The 17,534-nt window shown below is 42.8% G+C and overlaps 3 protein-coding genes across 19 annotated transcripts in view; 2 read left to right on the top strand and 1 right to left on the bottom strand.

The window, feature by feature from the left end:
* The window catches only part of LOC311046468 (transcriptional repressor p66-alpha-like), a 34,474-nt gene extending 28,249 nt beyond the window's left edge, over nt 1–6,225 (top strand). For 12 of the 15 annotated variants that reach the window (XM_084058788.1, XM_084058796.1, XM_084058793.1 and 9 more), the window contains exons 9-11: nt 315–754; nt 1,575–1,833; nt 3,923–6,225. In XM_084058788.1, coding sequence (XP_083914914.1) covers nt 315–754; nt 1,575–1,833; nt 3,923–4,059 — 836 coding nt within the window. In that variant the 3' untranslated portion in view covers nt 4,060–6,225. The remainder of the gene's footprint in view (nt 1–314; nt 755–1,574; nt 1,834–3,922) is intronic. The other 3 variants (XM_084058790.1, XM_084058789.1, XR_014600888.1) reach the window with 2 other exon arrangements.
* The window catches only part of LOC311046080 (histone H3.2), a gene marked incomplete at both ends in the record, with an annotated part of 175,434 nt that overhangs the window by 83,442 nt on the left and 74,458 nt on the right, over nt 1–17,534 (bottom strand). The gene's annotated exons all lie outside the window — the stretch shown is intronic.
* armc6 (armadillo repeat containing 6) lies at nt 8,433–15,642 on the top strand. Of its 3 annotated transcripts, none has more exons than XM_084057897.1 (9): nt 8,433–8,472; nt 8,931–9,061; nt 9,718–9,803; nt 10,379–10,786; nt 11,629–11,788; nt 12,336–12,481; nt 12,882–13,013; nt 13,162–13,299; nt 14,311–15,642. In XM_084057897.1, exons 2-9 carry the CDS (start codon nt 8,938–8,940, stop codon nt 14,527–14,529), a joined length of 1,413 nt encoding a protein of 470 aa, XP_083914023.1. In that variant the 5' UTR covers nt 8,433–8,472; nt 8,931–8,937; the 3' UTR covers nt 14,530–15,642. The 3 variants fall into 3 exon arrangements, with proteins under 3 accessions (XP_083914023.1, XP_083914021.1, XP_083914022.1); XM_084057895.1 differs by having other exon boundaries at nt 8,434–8,699; XM_084057896.1 differs by having other exon boundaries at nt 8,434–8,699; nt 8,916–9,061.

Below are 17,534 nucleotides of genomic sequence, written 5' to 3'. Positions count from 1 at the left end.
CAAGTCGCAACTATTGCATTTTGTAATGACCAACGTTCAGACACTCGGACAACCAGACTTTTCAGTCAGAGTGGTCAGTGTGTGCTCTGAATGCTCCCACAGCGCTCTGAATTTTCACACAACAACACTTCGAGCACTCTGAATGCACCCTAAATACACTATGATGGACATTGTTGACAGTTTTTGACGGAGTCTACAGCACCAACATTTCATTGTGCATACATGTAAGTGCATGTGACGAATAAAAATGTCTTGCCATGTTTTCCACTCATTGATTTCTCTACGGGGGGTCTCCTCTTCCTGTCCTTCCACAGGAAAGACGGGAGTATCCATGTCCAAGTCTGCCAGAGAACCCTACACCTGCACCCAGTGCAACACTGACTTCACGTGCCGCTGGAGGCAGGACAAGGCCAAAGGCGGGACCATCCTCTGTGAGGACTGTATGTCATCCAATCAGAAAAAGGCCTTGAAGGCCGAGCACACCAACCGGCTGAAGGCGGCGTTCGTCAAGGCCCTGCAGCAGGAGCAGGAGATAGAGCAGCGTATCCTCCAGCAGGCGGCCTCGCCCGTCTCCCACGCTGCCACCTCCTCCTCGTCCTCCTCGTCCTCCTCGCCGTCGATGCGGGTGGAGCAACTGGTGTCCCAGCAGCTGAAGCAGGCGCAGGCCCAGGCCAGGTCTTCCTCCATGCAACACCACCACCAGCACAGCAGGGGGCAGAACATGCTTCACCACCACTCCTCCAACATCAAGCAGGTAGGGGGACGGTTTACTCTCTGCAGGAGTTCAAGCCCACAGACATATAAAGGTAGACGCCTCCTCCGGCTCTGAGGCATCTGTATCTCGGGCACCATTTTAGAGAAGGCAAGCTTCCGCGCGTGTCACAGAAGGGGGCGTTCGGTAGGCCAATCAGAGGCAGGTGGGGGGCGGGTCTTTTCGTAACCCAGCCCTTAACCCTTTAAGATGCAGCCGTGTAGTAACTAGTCAGTTAGATGCGCTTTGATTGGCCAGTGGCCAACGCGCTGTGATTGGCCAGTAGTCACTTTGAGTGGCAGCTTGCCTCCTCTAAAATGGCGGCCGCGATGCCGGTCGCTCCAACTAACTGCAGAGGCCAATGAGGTATCTAGGTTTCTACATCTATGTTCATGCCCACTGTTTTCAATGTCTGGTCCGGGGCCCAACAGGGGTCCAAATGGACCCTTATTTTGCTGAATCACACAACACAACACAACAGACACGGGTTTCATGGATTTATTGAAAGATAGTGTGCATGACATGTACATTTATATGTGTTTGTGTGTGTAATAATAATATGTAAAATGTGTGTGTGTGTGTGTGTGTGTGTGTGTGTGTGTGTGTGTGTGTGTGTGTGTGTGTGTGTGTGTGTTCATAAACGTGATTGCCTGAGTAGCTTTTTCTGAGCCTAGTCTACTGCAGGTTACATGTTACTACAGGTTCATGTTGTCTCATCATTTTGTCATTCTATCCTTGTTTCTCTTATGTAGAATTGTCTCTATTTTACTGCTGTGTTACTGAGTCGATTATTAATTCACCCCCCCACCCCCCTCCCTTCCAGGGCCAGCTGTCCCGCAATATCTCATCCATGGGGGTGAGGGGCGGACCCCACACCTTTTCCTCCTCCTCTCAGCTGCAGAGCGCCGTGGCGGCCGCGGCCTTGGTCAACCGGCCAGGTAAGCACGCCTATGTTTCCCGCCCCTCTTCCCAGAGTTCAAAGGTCAGCAGCAGTGGTGGGAGCGGCGGCGGCACCAATGTCAGCGGAGGCAGCAGTGCCTCGCCCACTGCATGGAGGAAGCAGAGCAGCACAGGCAACACAGGTAGACCTCCCACTGAAACCAGTTCAACAACAGTCTCCCACTAAAACCAGTGGTAGGGCTGGGCGATATGACTTCAAATCAGTATCACGATTATTTCAAACTTCTGCCTCAATCACGATTAATGAACGTTTCTTTATCTTTTTTTATTGTGAAAATAGCAGATCAACAAGCTCACTAGATCGGCTATTTTCACTATTTTTGTACCCCACCATTGTATAACGAAGTACAATACGGGATTATGTGGTTTAATGTGCACTAAGAAAATATATTTTTTTATATGCTTCTCGATTATTCAGTTGGTTATTGGTTCTACATATCGGTTTCGATTGCCCAGCCCTACCCAGTAGAATGACTCCCCACTAAACACCGTAGACAGAGTCCCACTAAAACCACTAAGGACTAGGGATGTCCGATATTATCGGCCTCCCGATATTAGCATAAAAATTGATATCGGGAAAATATCGGTATCGGTTTTTGAAAAAAAAAATGTTTTTTTTTTTTTTTTTTTTTTTTTTTGCTTTATAAATAAGTTACAGGAGTTCTTACTGTATATGGTGTGTGTGATATGAAATTTGAGCTTACCCTAATCACAATAATCCCTGCATATATCGGTATCGGTTGATATCGGTATCGGTAATTAAGAGTTGGACAATATCGGTATATCGGTTATCGGTAAAAAAGCCAATATCGGACAACCCTACTAAGGACCCACTGCGGTGATGAGAACCAGTGCACTAAAACCAGTAGAGTCCCACTAGATCCAGCCGCAACACTTGGCAACTCACACTGTCCTCTTCCTACTTTTCAACTTCCTGTCTGGTCCAAAAACAATCCTATCCTTCAGAAGGCCCAGTCGTCGGACAGTGTTGACAATTCACTGTGAACGTTCCATTCAGTCTTCAGTTGCCCCTTTTGCAACCAGAGGAGCTTTCCCAAGAATGCAGGAACTGTCATTTACTGTATGATTTCATCATTGTAGTACTGTATAAGTACTGTATAATTTCATCATTGTGACAGCCCTACTCAGGAGATCTTATGTTCTTATGGACAGCACATGAACCCAGTCACGTGTAGCCAAATAATCCAAGATCTTTGTCTACCGTTATGTCGAGTGATATCTAAAGTCACTAAAAGTCTCTAAAACTGAGTGGCAACAATTTGGAGATTTATTAAATAACTGCATTGCAGAACAAAAAAAAAACAACCAAACCATTTGAAATGCAGTCGTTCAAATTTGGTCAATTGACAGGATTGCTTTTCGAAAGCACTAGGCTTGTCTGTGACCCTTTTCTCCCCGTGTTAAAGCATTGAAATGTAATGTCACCAGACGTTTTGGTAGGCAGACATCGCCAGTCGCCTGACTGTGCGAGACTAGCAGGAACCTAATGCATGGTTCATCTAGTTCCTGGATGTTTCGGTGGAAAGGGGGCTAATATGACACATGCAGGAGGAAACGAAATGGCAAAGTTGTTTTCGGACGAGGCTCCCCACATATCGCCCCGCTACCAATGACCTCTCATCTTCCTGTTTTAGACCCTCTTAGATTGGTGGTTTGGTTTCTTACTGGGATCATTACTTTATACCTTAGAGCAGTGGTTTTCAACCAGTGGTCCGGGGACCACCAGTGGTCCTTGAGGGGGTTCCAGGGGGTCCCCAGACAAATTAATAGTTAGGAACCAAATTGAACCTTGTGTGTCTGTAACTCTGAGAGTGTACAAAAGGAACCAAATGGACCCTAACGGGTCCATTTGGTTCCATTTGTACACTCTCAGAGTTAAATGAAAACTAATGATGATGATATAGTGTAGATTGGGACCCCCAATACATCAAAATGGTTGAGTCCCTGGCATATCTTTTCAAATGGGGGTCCGTGGGTTAATATGTGTCAATTTGGGGGTCCTTGGCATGAAAAAGGTTGAAAACCACTGCCTTAGAGGTGTGTGTGTGTGTGTGTGTCTGTGTGTCTCTGTCTTTAGGAACCATATGTTATTTTTGCTGAATCATGCCCTACTCAGAAACACTGCCAAGTTGTTGTCAACTGACTGACTTTCTCTCCTGTTTGTTTCATGTGTGTGTGTGTGTCACACAGGCGTGACCATGGCCTATGTGAACCCCAGCCTGTCGGGCCATAAGTCCTCGAGCAGCGTGGATGCCCGTCAGAGGGAGTACCTGCTGGACATGATCCCCTCGCGCTCCATCTCCCAGACCGCAAACACATGGAAATAATGAAAACAATCTAGTCATACTATTCATTCTTGTTCAACATGTCATCATTTCCTCAGTCCCCCCTCATTACAGAGTCAACAGCACCCCATGGTGGACAGTTAAGGAAATGCAATCTCTTTTTTAACCACTTGAGCCCTATATGATTTGTCGTGTGACGAATAGTGAAAATAGCCAATCTACAAGCTCACAACGCGCTGCGATACACTGTGAGCTTGTAGATTGGCATTTTTTTATTTCGTTTTAAGTTTTGAAAATGTTGGCCCACAACGACATACCCCAAGAAACAGGGAACGCCAGGGTTAAAGTGGTTAAGGAAATGCTATCTCTCTTTAAGCGAAGACACGTTCCTTCTTTAACCTTTTACGATTTTCAATTGTTCTTTATTATTATTATTATTATTATTTTTGAGGATCACTGTTCATTGTTGTGTTCATCAATCTCATCATTTTGCAGAAACTGTTTCAATTTGATTGGGGCAACAAAAAACAAACAAAAAAAAGATTACAAAAAAAAAAAACATTTCAAGGGCTTTCCTTTTTGTTACTGTTGTCAGCCACAATCACTTTGACAGTAAAGGTCAATACATTTGCCTTCCGACGTCTGAAAAGTCAAATGTTATTTCACCTCCCTTTCCGGATTAAAAAAAAAACTAAATTAAATACATTTGGGACATCGGAAGGAGAATGTATTGCGCTTAAGGCTGTTTGTTCACACTGCCAGGCCAAATCCGATACCATCTTTTGGGGCCTAACCAGATTAGAATGCAATTTGTTTTATTAAGTCTGGACACCAGAAAACAACAAAAAATAGAATTTTGTGGATCAGATTTGAGCCACATGTCTTACGATGGTGTCGCTTGCCGAAAATGGCAGATCCACATGTGACGTGTTGTGAGCTTGTAGGTCTGCTATTTTTGGCAACGTCTGAATACACAACTCCGATCTGATCCCTTGGCAAATAACAAGTGTGGACAGTCAGTCCAAGTGAGATTTGCCTGCAGCGTGAACAAGTTCTAAATAACGGCTTGAGAATGTTGCTGTAGTGAAATGTTGATGTTTATGTGGGATAAGTTTCTCCCATTTGGAATTGATGGAACTGCTCAGTCTGTGGGGTGTATAGAGTCTATATACTATAGACTCTCCCTCCTCATTTATAGTCCCAGGCCAGCGAATGGATCACAGACGAAAACCGATGGGACATTACGAGGCAAAATGACTGGACTTTACTCACATAACCTGAAACACGGACTTCACATTCAAGGAAATATAATGTTGACAATATAAGAGGAAATTAAATCTCTTTTCTTTTTCTTTTCTTTTCCTTCTTTTTTTTTAAAGTTAAGAATACAAAAATAACTGAGTTGTTTTTTTCAGCACATAACCTCAGTAGCGAAAACGTTTGGGATTTCTTTGTACTACAGTAAATTATTTGGTTACTTTGACTGATGTTTAAAATAAATTACCGTCAATATTTTGTGGTTTCAACGGGAAAAGAACAATTTAATCTATTCGTTGTTTTTTTTTGTTTTTTGTTTTTTTGTCTGTACGACAGAGCATGCCTACCCTTAAATCTCTCTCCGTTCGTTGTGTGCTCCTTAGCAAGAAGGAGCACGACAATGTTATTTCTTTACTCATCTGTAATTACCATCTGTATTTTGCTTATTTTATATTAATGTCAACATTGTAAGATTATTTTGAGTGTTATGCCATCGCTGATAAAAAAAACCCCTGCAGGAGCTGAATCTGACACACTGGAACCACAGATATTTTCAATGAGATTTTGATCAACCATTCTCCTTATGTGACCCTGCTGTGTCCCCGTTCCTGAATCAGTGTTATGCTTAATTTATGCTCCCATCGTACGATACTGCCGCTTGCCGAAAATAGCAGATCTACAAGCTGCCAATTCGTCGTGGACGCGATGCCTTGCGAGCTTGTAGAGCTGCTGTTTTTGACGCGCGACACCGTCGGGTGCGATTTGGGGAGCGATTTGTTACAGCTTTCCTGGACAACATGAACACCTTCATGTAGCTCGTTTCCCTTCACTGTATTGCATAACCTCTGCTTCTGGCATTGTACAAAGTTATGTTACAATTTATTTGGTTTACTTTGTTTCCTAGCTCCTAAAGAGATAATAAAATAAACAAAAAACTATAAATAATTTTAATCACTGCGTGGCTTTTGTTTTTGTTTTGTATTTGTAGCCTGCATAAGTGCTAGTGTGCGGGGCTCCTTTCACACTGTTTCACAAATCACACATTAGGACTTGGCCATACAACATTTTTCAGTTGTGAGATTTTATTTTGCTTGAACCGTGTGGGGGCAGCAGCGTCCCTCTAAATCAGAGGTGTTCAACTGGTGGTATTACATGTGGAGGTTGGAATTCCAAAATTACTTGCAAGCTTTACTACTGAAGAGGATCCGTTCATTGACATGTCCACAGACTCAGTGAAGAGGCACTGAGGCAAAGTCCCTTGTAAAGTTCTGAATGAGTTGTCAGGCAGAATTCCAAGAGCTTACAGCCAAAGCAAAATGTATTTGACCTTTTGTAACTATGTATCTCTGTGAGAGTGGTATTTCCACACTGGCATGCCTGTGAAGAATGTGCACAGGGCTAGGTTAGAGCCATGAAAATGACATGAGACTCTGTCCCTGTCCACCACTATATTATTATAGCCAAGAAGACACAGACATGTACCTCCTGTAATCATGCCAAGGACCACTAATTGAGAAACAGTGCTCTAAACATTTTTTACTTGGAGGCCTAAGATGACGCGTCAATGCAGTCAGTTCGCATCAGTGGTTGGTTCTCAATCTCAACCCTTTTTTTTTTAGCTCTGGACCACTAGCAATCTTCAAGGGCCACCCCACCCCACCTTTTAAGTTGCAGTTTGTGGACATATGAAATATTATTTAAACATATTCTAATACATTTAGATACTATTTATGTATTTATTTATTTACTTATTTACTTTTTAAAACGGTTTTCCCTTGGACCACCTGTAACTGTAATTATGCCATGGACCACTAGCAGCATGGACTATTGGTTGAGAGAAACCGTATTTATAAAGTTCTTATAACTATAATTACACAGTGTTATAAGCAGCTTATGATGCATTATAAGTATGTTTATTTAGCTTTGACACATAGACATGGGATACTAAAAATAACGAATCTTAGCCGTTAGCCCACATATCCCCACCCAACACAACAGTGGTCCCCTCAGGTTGAGGGTGGTGGTCCAATAGAGTTATAATATATCAGGGTGGTCCCTGGACCCTGGTACAATCAGTTGAAAACCGCTGCTCTAAAGATGTGATCCTTAATATACTTAAAACATAGGCCTACAGAGATGTACATGCATATAACGCAATACTTAAGCGACACTAATTAAAATGGATGTTTAAAAATGCATCCCGTCCATTATCAGTTGCTACATAACGGTAGCTGATGTGCCTACACGACTGAAATATTCGGGGGGAATTGTAGTTCACAGTCACACGTTACCACGGTATATGCATGACACTCATAGAGGTATAGATGACACTGCTGCCTCAGTCAAGTACTCACTTACGGTAAGTACAGTACAGCAGTGGTTCTCAAACCTTTTCATGTCAAGGACCCCCAAATTGACACTTATTAGCCCGCGGACGGACCCCCATTTCAAAAGATATGCCAGGGACCCCCATAAGAGAAGATTTTTTTACGGCTTTAGCAGTGATTCTCAACCATTTAATTTCAAGGACCCCCAGTTTGACATGCATTAGGGCTACAGACCCCCATTTAATGGCATTTCTATCACTTGGACCCCAATTTATTGTAAAATCTATGTCAATTTAACTCTGAGAGTGTACAAATGTGTACACTCTCAGAGTTACAGACCAATAAGGGTCCATTTGGTGCCTAATCTATCATTTAGCTGGGGACCCCCTGGAACTCCCTCAAGGACCCCTGGGGGTCCCCGGACCCCACTTTGAGAACCAATGAAGTACAGAGTGAATGTACTTAGTTACTTTACACCACTGCTGACTCACTCCACCTTAATAGTCCATACAGTATTTCTGCCTCATATGTAGATGTTTATTTTTATTCCGCCACACTACAACAATCCCATAATAAACCAATACATCAATAATTGTTTTCCTTATTAATTAACTCTATTGTTTTCTCCTCATATTTACTCCGCGGAACTATTGTTCTATATTGTTGTGCACACACGAGCACAGTTATGAGTAGGACCATTGTGCGCGCGCGGCTGCTATTCTGTAAAATTGACGTACCGGGACAACGTTCGTTCTGCACATACCTCTATGGTTCTGCACTGAACATGCTACGTAAACAGCGTAAATATTGTTCTCTCATCCGTTGCGTTCAGTAGGTTTTCTGGTTATCAGTGACTTGGGCGGTGGTGACAGTTAAGTCAGTTCATTGTGTGGTTGCATTATCTATAATATAATTTGATACAAACAGTGTTATACTGTTATCTTTGTTAACTTTAACACCAGGAGCAGAAAGACATTTAAAGCTTAGATAAGTTAACATTAGCTATTGCTGTAGTAGTAGTAGTAGCAGCAGTAGCAGTGTTGCCAGATTCTGTGAGAGAAACAAGCAACCAGATCTAGGAAAACCAGCCCAAAAGAGGTGACTATATGGGCCACATGAGCACTTTAACATATAAATAGCTATTTGAAAATAGCAGATCTACAAGCTCACAACTGTGAGCTTGTAGATCGGCTATTGAAATTGAAGGGGAAATTATAATAAGCAGATCTGGCAACCCTGAGTAGTAGTAGCCACTGTGTGGATAACATGAACGCTAAAAACTGAACGACAATGACATTTATGTGTTCATAAAAGCTCTTCCATCCACAGACTGAAGATGTCCAGTGTGCGCAGGATCACACAGGAGACCTTTGACGATGTCGTCAGGGAGAACGTCGAGGAGTTTGACATGGATCCAGAGGAGGCACTCAAAGAGGCTGTGGAGCAGTTCGAGTCTCAAGGTAACCAAACATGGATGGATGGACACTGATGATGCTATACGCCAGTGGTTTTCAACCTTTTTTGCGTCAAGGACCCCCACATTGACACACACACATTAGCCCAGGGACCCCCATTTGAAATGTTATGCCAGGGACCCCCAATAAGAGACGATTTCTACGGCTCTAGCAGTGATTCTCAACCATTTCAATTTCAAGGACCCCCAGTTTAACATGCATTAGGCTACAGACCCCCATTTAATGGCATTTCTATCTCTGGGACCCCAATTTCTATTATAAAATCAATCAATGTTAATTTAACACTGAGAGTGTACAAATAACGGGTCCATTTGGTTCCATTTGTACACTCTCAGAGTTACAGACCCATAAGGGTCCATTTGGTTCCTATCTATCATTTAGCTGGGGACCCCCTGGAACTCCCTCAAGGACCACTGGTGGTCCCCGGACCACTGGTTGAAAACCACTGCTATACGCTATTTGCCTCCTCAGATTTTAATGTCATGCTAATATTTTATCTTTTATCTTTATTTGATACATAGGCATATATACCATGTTATTAGCCCATTGCTGAATGGACTGAATGTGATTATTTGACATGTCATGCACTATTAACCAGTAAATGTCAAGTCATAGTCATATTGTTCTGCCTGTTTTGTCAGGTGTGGACCTAAGCTTTATAGTGAAGGCCGTACCGACATCATCTAATGATGACACACAAGAGGGCCAAACTCATGAGGTCTTGCAGGTGAGATTTGGGGGGAAACTATCCCCCATAAATGTGTCTAAATCTGTGGTTCTCAAACGTTTTTAATTTCAAGGACCCCCATGACTCAGAGTGTACAAATGAAACCAAATGGACCCGTAAGGGTGCATTTGGTTCCATTTGTACAGTTACAGATCTCTAAGGGTCCATTTGGACCCCTCAAGGAACCTTGGGGGTTCCCTGGACCCCTCTTTGGGAACAACTGGTCTAGTAAATACCAACGTCTGTATAAATAATCCCTGTTATGCAGGGACGTGAAAAACATTTGTAACTGTCAAATGTAAACAAATTCTGTATTTTCAAAATTTTGCGTTTTTTGGGTGGATTTTGTTAGCTTTTTTTGTGTTTTGGTTACTTTATTTCGGGGTTAGGGTTAAGTTATTTAATTCTTATTTATGCCTGATTTTACCGATTTATTATTAAAAAAAATGTATATATATATTTTTTTCAAAAAGTGGGGGGTATGAAATGACGGATCTGTGAGAGTGAGGGTGTCGCGTCGTACGCACAGTGAATGGCCGTGACGCCCCTGCTGTTATGTGTCTCTCCGCTGACAGGCCTTGGAGTCCCTTCGACTCGGACAAGACTCTGACAATCCCAACATGACGGCAGACCTCAAACACTTCACGGAGCAGTGCTCCGTGGGATTTGCACAGAGGTACCTGGCGGGTCAGAAAGGTGCCTACCCCGTCGTTCTCTCCTGCTGCAGAAAGAGCTTGGAGGAGCAAGGACATCTGTTGGTGGCTCTCGCTGCCCTGGCCATGTTGACGGATGGACAGCCGGACTTGTTAGACACGGAGGGCGTGGGCCTCCTCTTGACTATCCTAGATAAGTACCGGGAAGACCCCGCTGTGACACGCGTGGGCTTTCGCACCGTGCGCCACTGCTGCTTGAAGCACGAGCAGAACCGACAGGACTTTGTGAAAGCTGGTGTTCTGCCACTGATGACTGGTGCCATCACTAAGGTTATTTTGAATTGTATACATTACATTACATTACATTACAGTCATTTAGCAGACGCTTTTATCCAAAGCGACTTACAATAAGTGCATTCAACATAGGTAGGGAACGACTACTACTACTACTAATCACCAGAAATCTTAAGTGCATTTTCTGCAAAAACAAGCAACCAAGAGTATACCTAGCACTACGGTAAAAGTGCAATATATCAGCTACCTATTTCCTTAAACAGATGAGACAAAATAGCAAAATCAAATGAGCAGGAGCTAAAACAAATAAGTGTATCGACTAAACAAGATCCAATAAACAATACAACAATAAAACAAGCGTTCGTACAACTAGTTAACAACAAGTAGGCCAGGCAGAGAGGAAGGATAGTGTTTCCTGAAGAGGTGGGTTTTCAGCCTGCGGCGAAATATGGGCAGTGACTCTGCTGTCCTGACATCAGTGGGAAGTTCATTCCACCACTGTGGGGCCAGAACAGAAAAAAGTCGTGACCGTGTGGATCGGCCACGTAGACACTGACACACTATATACACTTGATACACTTTGACCTTATTTATTGCTGCTTCGTTTTTACTAGTTTTTATTATATATATTTTTATTTTATTTATATATTATTATTATTAAGTAAAACCCTGAGGAAGACTATTGTCGAAATGTTTTTTTTTTTTTTTAAAGATTGCATCGTGGCTAAGAGTTGTGCAGTCTCATCCTTCTCAACATTACTATCTATTATTTACACAGTCTGCAGAGCATGCCACCACTCAAATATTTCACTGCATATATGATAATGTACTGTATGTGTATTAGCAAGTGACAAATACAACTTGTTGAACTCACGCAGCACATCGGATGTGTGGAGCTGGTTAAGGAGGCCAGTGCAGCTCTCAGGTTCATGACCTTCGATGACGACGTCAGAGTTCCATTCGGACACGCTCACGACCACGCCAAGCTCATCGTGATGGAACAGAATGGACTGAAGGTCATCATCGAGGCTGCCAAAGGTAAGACACCCGTGTATGTATAACGGGGCCTTAGAGTAGGTTCACACATCTGCGTCAAGAGCGTTGTAGCCAACGCAAGCCGAGGCTTCAGGCGCATCCATTTCCCACGTTGTCTTGCGGGTTGTGGGCAGTGCCGGCATGAATGTCTCTTTTCCGGTCTGTAGTTCGTTGGAGTGGTTGGCTTGCTGAAATTAAACTACAAGCGAAAAGAGTCAAAGTTCACCGATGTTGAAATCCAAGCTTCAGACGCTTTGAAAGAGACACTTGTCAACAGGCTGCAACAGAGAGCTCCATAGAATGGAAGTGAACAGAGAAGCTGATGTTTCTGACACGTATGAACTATGAAGCACACATGTGACATGCCCTTATGCTCCATCATGCAAGGGTAGACTGTAGATCTGTTATTTTTGGCAAGCGACATACTACAATTAGGCTTTAGCCTAGTTTCAAAATACTGAGAGATACTTAATCTTTTTTCAACATCCATTTTGCCTATGTTTATACTATTTTCTTATTATCTTTTATGTCTCTGCTATCTCCCTTTCAGCTCATCCCGATAAGGTCTCTGTTCTCAGTGAACTCTGTGCCACCTTGTCTCGTCTGGCTGTGAGGAACGAGTTCTGTCAAGACATCTGTGACCTTGGAGGGTTAAAATTCATGATGACACTGCTTGCTGAGAGCTTTGAGTCACAGGTACGTTTACTACAAGATGCATTAATGATATGAAAATGTTAGCGGCAAGATAACAAAAATAATTGTCAGATTGGAATCTGATTTTCTTTTATAAAGTCCGAACAGCAAAAAAACATGCAAATGTTTGGACACTGAAGCCTGATTTAAACTTTTGACCGTCGTACATATTTTCCGCATTCATGTCGTTATGTCATTACCACAGCAACCAATGGAGATAGGTAGATGATGTCTGAATACACAAATTGTACATTATGTGTAATTCACAAAGTACAAAGAAAACAGGAGGAGACTGAACATCGGCGTCAGGCCCACTAATATCATGTTGACACGTATGCAGCTTTTTAACTGTGCTAGGACAGAGATTGATTGGAGCTTTCATGCTGCCCTTTTTCTTTTACAGGAAATAGTTCGACAGGTACTGAGTGCTATACGAGCCATAGCAGGGAATGATGACGTGAAGGACGCTGTGGTGAACGCGGGCGGGGTGCCACTCATCGTGGTCGCCATGAACACGCACATGGGCAACTCCAATGTGAGTTCAATGTTTAAATATTGTGTTTATAGGGCATTTAAGTTGTTACGTCCTGTAAAATCTACGAGCTAACCGCAAGCGACACTGTCGTACTACATACAGAGTATAAAATAGGCTTAGGATCAGTTTTCTTCTCGTTCTCCTGTAGGTGTGTGAGCAGGGCTGCGCGTGTCTGGCCGTCCTGGGTCTTCGAAAACCCAGCAACTGCCAGGTCATCATGGACAACGGGGGAGCCCTGGCTGCCGTACAGGCCATGAAGTCTCACCCTGGTAAAGTCATTGTGCAGGTAAAACATGATATATCATTTAGCTCCCTTGAGGACATTATAGCTGGATTTAGGGCACGGTCGGTCACACGTGCATTAGTAACAGACCCATTCCGTTCCCTTCCATTCTATGGAAGTGAAGGAGCGGAGCTCAGCGTTGATGAACTATGACCGGGTGTCAACCAATAGCAAAGAAGCGCGTGGTTCCGTTGACCCCGTTTTCTTTCAGTGAGCCAACCACTCCAATATAAGTATAATGAACTACGCACCAGTAAATCGTCACTGCATACAGTCTGCAAAACAACATGGATAACTGATGTGTTTGACGCAATGGCATGTGTTGGCTACTCCCCTCAGACGCCTACCTGCCGTATGTGTGACCATAACCTTATACTTTGCTGTGTGCCACTGTCAGGCACCGAAAATAACTACAAGCTACAATACCTACAAGCTCACAACGCGTCGCAGCACAAAGTAGATTGGTTATTTTCGGTGCTTGACCGTGGCGTGCAACGAAGTGTATCAAGCCCTTAACACCTTTTTGGTGGTCTGCGAGGTCTTCAGGGGCGTCACGGCCATTCACTGTGCGTACGACGCGACACCCTCACTCTCTCTCACAGATCCGTGATTTCATACCCCCCACTTTTTGAAAAAAAAAAAATTTTTGATAATAAATCGGTAAAATCAGGTAAAAATAAGAATTAAATAACCTAACCCTAACCCTAAAACCGAAATAAAGTAACCAAAACACAAAAAAAACGAACAAAAAACGCAAAAGTTTGAAAATACAGAATTTGTTTACATTTGACACTTACAAATGTTTTTCACGCTTTTTCAAAAATAGCAGATCTACAAGCTCATAGCGCGGCACTCGGTGCCGCGCTATGAGCTTGTATATCTGCTATTTTTGAATAGCCAAAGTGTAAAGTAAGGGGTATAGTCCACCGAAAGTCCTTCCCCCCCACCTTCTGAGAGCCTGTGACGTCCCTGGAGGTCTTCGTTAATAGCTTTCTTCTCTCCACATCTAAACAGAAACAGGCGTGCCAGCTTTTGAGGAACCTGGTGGCACGCACAGACACGTTCAGCCAGCCCATCCTGGAGATGGGAGCGGAGGCCCTGATATTAGAGGCGCTGCGCTCCTACCACGAGGACTGCGGTGACTTGTGCAAAGCGGCCCTGAGAGACCTGGGGTGTCAAGTGGAGCTCAGAGAGCTGTGGACAGGCAAGAAGGGCAGCATCACCAACAACTGAACTGAGTGTGTGCCGTCTTTGGAACTACATCACTGATTTTCTTTTTCATTTCAAGGTAGCACCCAACATTCTTGGTTTTCAGGCACGACAAATAACTCATTGACTGCCAGAGTTAAAACCTCATCTATGGCTGCCCTTGCCGGCTATTCCGAAAATATTTGAAAAATCATAGAATACTTTTTCTTCTCAGCGATCCACCCGCCGATCGTTTTAAAAGACGCAGGGGGGTCTCGTAGAATTGGAGGGGAAATGGTGTACCGCCGCGATAATCCATTCCATAGTTATGGGCAGTTGAATGTGGCTTGTTTTTGACCAAAAAGCAACAGAAAGCAGAGAAAATTGGATTTTGATAAATCCTATTATACTAAACCAAACCAGCTCCACTTTTGTTCTTTGATCTTTGGCTGTGCTCTTCACCATCATCATGATTCACAGGCTGCGGTACAGCGCTCTCTAGCGTAAACCACTGAAAACACACACACACACACACTCGACAATCGAATTGATGAATTACTCATCAATGGCAGTCAATGAGATAATTTGACCTGTTCTAATGTGCAAAGTTCAGATTAGGGCTGGGCGATATGACTTCAAACCAATATCACAATTATTTTTGCCTCGATTACAATGAAGGTAGAGGTTCTACATGTCGGTTTTGGTATATTTTTGGATAATTGCCCAGCCCTAGTTCAGATGTGTTGTTTGTTTTTTGTTTATGTTTTCTGACATGTTTGTTTATTTTGATATTCATAGCTATGTGTGTATTATGGAGTTTTTAAAATAGAATACCTTACATTTGGTAAATTGTTGATCACATGAAATATGTATGCCCCCAATAAGTGATCACTTCAACCACTTTCAACTTATCGTCCCTATTTTGGGCATGTCATTATAGCAAAAAATAGCATATCTACAAGCTGACAATGTGTCATTATGAGACATTGTGAGCTTGTAGATCACCTATTTTCACTATTTGTGATACAACAAAGTGTATAGGGCTTAAGTGGTTAAACTGATGGTTCTGTCTGCATGCTGCTCTGGTGTATGGACTCACATCTGTGTATGAAAAACTAAACAAATGTCACACAATGATTAAAATTATTATTTATAGTTTTTGTGTGTTTGTTTTTAAATCTCTTTAGGAGCTAGGAAACAAATAACGTATAACATAAATGCCAGAAGAAGTTTTGCAGTACAATTAGGGGAACACCAAGTTTCACAATGGTATTCATGTTGTCCAGGGAAGCTGTAACAAAGCGCTTTACCTTACTGCACACCGGGAGCTTTATAATGCACTTTGGTAGAGGTTTGGTTTGTGTAGTTGCCTTGGTTAGGGGTGTGGGGGGTATTAGGCAGCCGAGTGCACAGAACCCTAGCCAGGGACCCCCCGATACAGGGCCTTGACTTTTCTCTGGTGTCGTTCCCATTCATTAAACTCCTTATTACTCGATTGGGGAGTGTCTGGCTTTGCCCTCTTGGGCTTCTGACAAGAGCGCTTCCCCCTTGCCCTTGCCCTTTGCCATCTCCTAATTTTGTTTATAATTTGGTCCCCACGCCTTTGGGGTAGTTGTCATTATATATTTGCATATACAGTGAAATGTGTTCTCTGCATTGCCACTTAACCCATCCTAAGTATCAGGAACAGTGTGTGCTACAATGCTACAGTCCATAGAGCAGTTAGGGGTTAAGTATTATATTGCTGGAAGGTTCCTTCCAAGTCGGTCATCCAACCCAGGACCCAAAATTGCATTTTAAAACGACCATACAAAGCATCATATTTTAAAACAAAAGTTTAAGTTAATCTAATTAAGATACAATTGTGTACTTGAATCTGAACACATAGCCGGGGCCGGGACATGAACCGGGGACCTTCTGTTTGCCAGGCGGTCTCAATCCATCCAGACACATTGCATGTTTGTGCATATGCTACTTAATTTTGCAACGAGGGCACTTTTTCATCTATTCCATCTTGAATGTTGTTCTGAATGTTCAGGAATCACATGGTTTATAGAATATGAGTCTGTAGATTCTTTTTAAGGATATTTGGGATGGTAGTATTAACTAGCCTGGTAAACCCTCCCTCCAGAAATCAAATGGAAATGAGATTTCTGGAGGGAGGGTTTACCAGGCTAAGTATTAACAGGATGTACAGATGTAATCATCATAACTATATAGTTATTTTCAAAACCAAGTTTACAAAGTGCTGTACAGTGTGCATACAGTACATAAAAACATTAGAGGAATCAAGTTCCAATTGTCAGAGTGTGTTTGATCGTAGGGCAGGGGTCTTCAACGTTTTCAGGCCAAGGACCCCCTAGCTGAGAGAGAGATGAAGCAGGGACCCCCTACTCTACATTGTATAAAATTGTGTTTCAAATTAAAGTTATTTTTTTGCTTAGTCTGCTATTCTTTCCCTCTACGCCTATAGCCTCTTTGCCGCTGCTAGGCGTTGAGAGCTTGTAGATCTGCTATTTTCAGCTAATGTTCCCCTCAGAAAAGGAATTCTAGGGTTCAAGTGGTTAATGTAAAAAATAAAAACCCTGTCATAGGGGGTGAGGGTCTTTGAAATATATGGAGGTGCCATACCAAAATGAGCCTTAAAAATAACGAAACGTTCACAAAACAATATCGTTTATAGTGCCTAAGGCTACTGAAAGAATATTTCTTTCACATTGTTCAGTTATTGAGCAAAGACATCTTGATCAGGAGACTTCATCATCATCATCAACGTTTTTTCAGACCAAGGACCCCTTGGTTGAGAGATGATGAAGCAGGGACCCCCCTCCACTACTTTTTCATAGATTCCATAGGCCTATAGTTTCATTGTTTGACCGCACGATCATCAGTGTATTTTGGATTCATGTTAATATGTATTTTCAGATATTTAACCACTTAAACCGCGCTATATCTGCTATTTTTAAATAGCCAAAGTAGCCAAGTGGTTAAACGTATTGTGATGCTTTTGCTGGGGACCCCCTGGAACCAGGGACGTCACAGGCTCTCAT

This window comes from Gymnoscopelus microlampas, assembly GCF_963454915.1.
Source record: "Gymnoscopelus microlampas genome assembly, chromosome: 5".
NCBI lineage: Eukaryota > Metazoa > Chordata > Actinopteri > Myctophiformes > Myctophidae > Gymnoscopelus > Gymnoscopelus microlampas.
The sequence above is the reverse complement of the archived record's forward strand: the minus strand, read 5'-3'. Positions and strand labels throughout refer to the sequence as shown.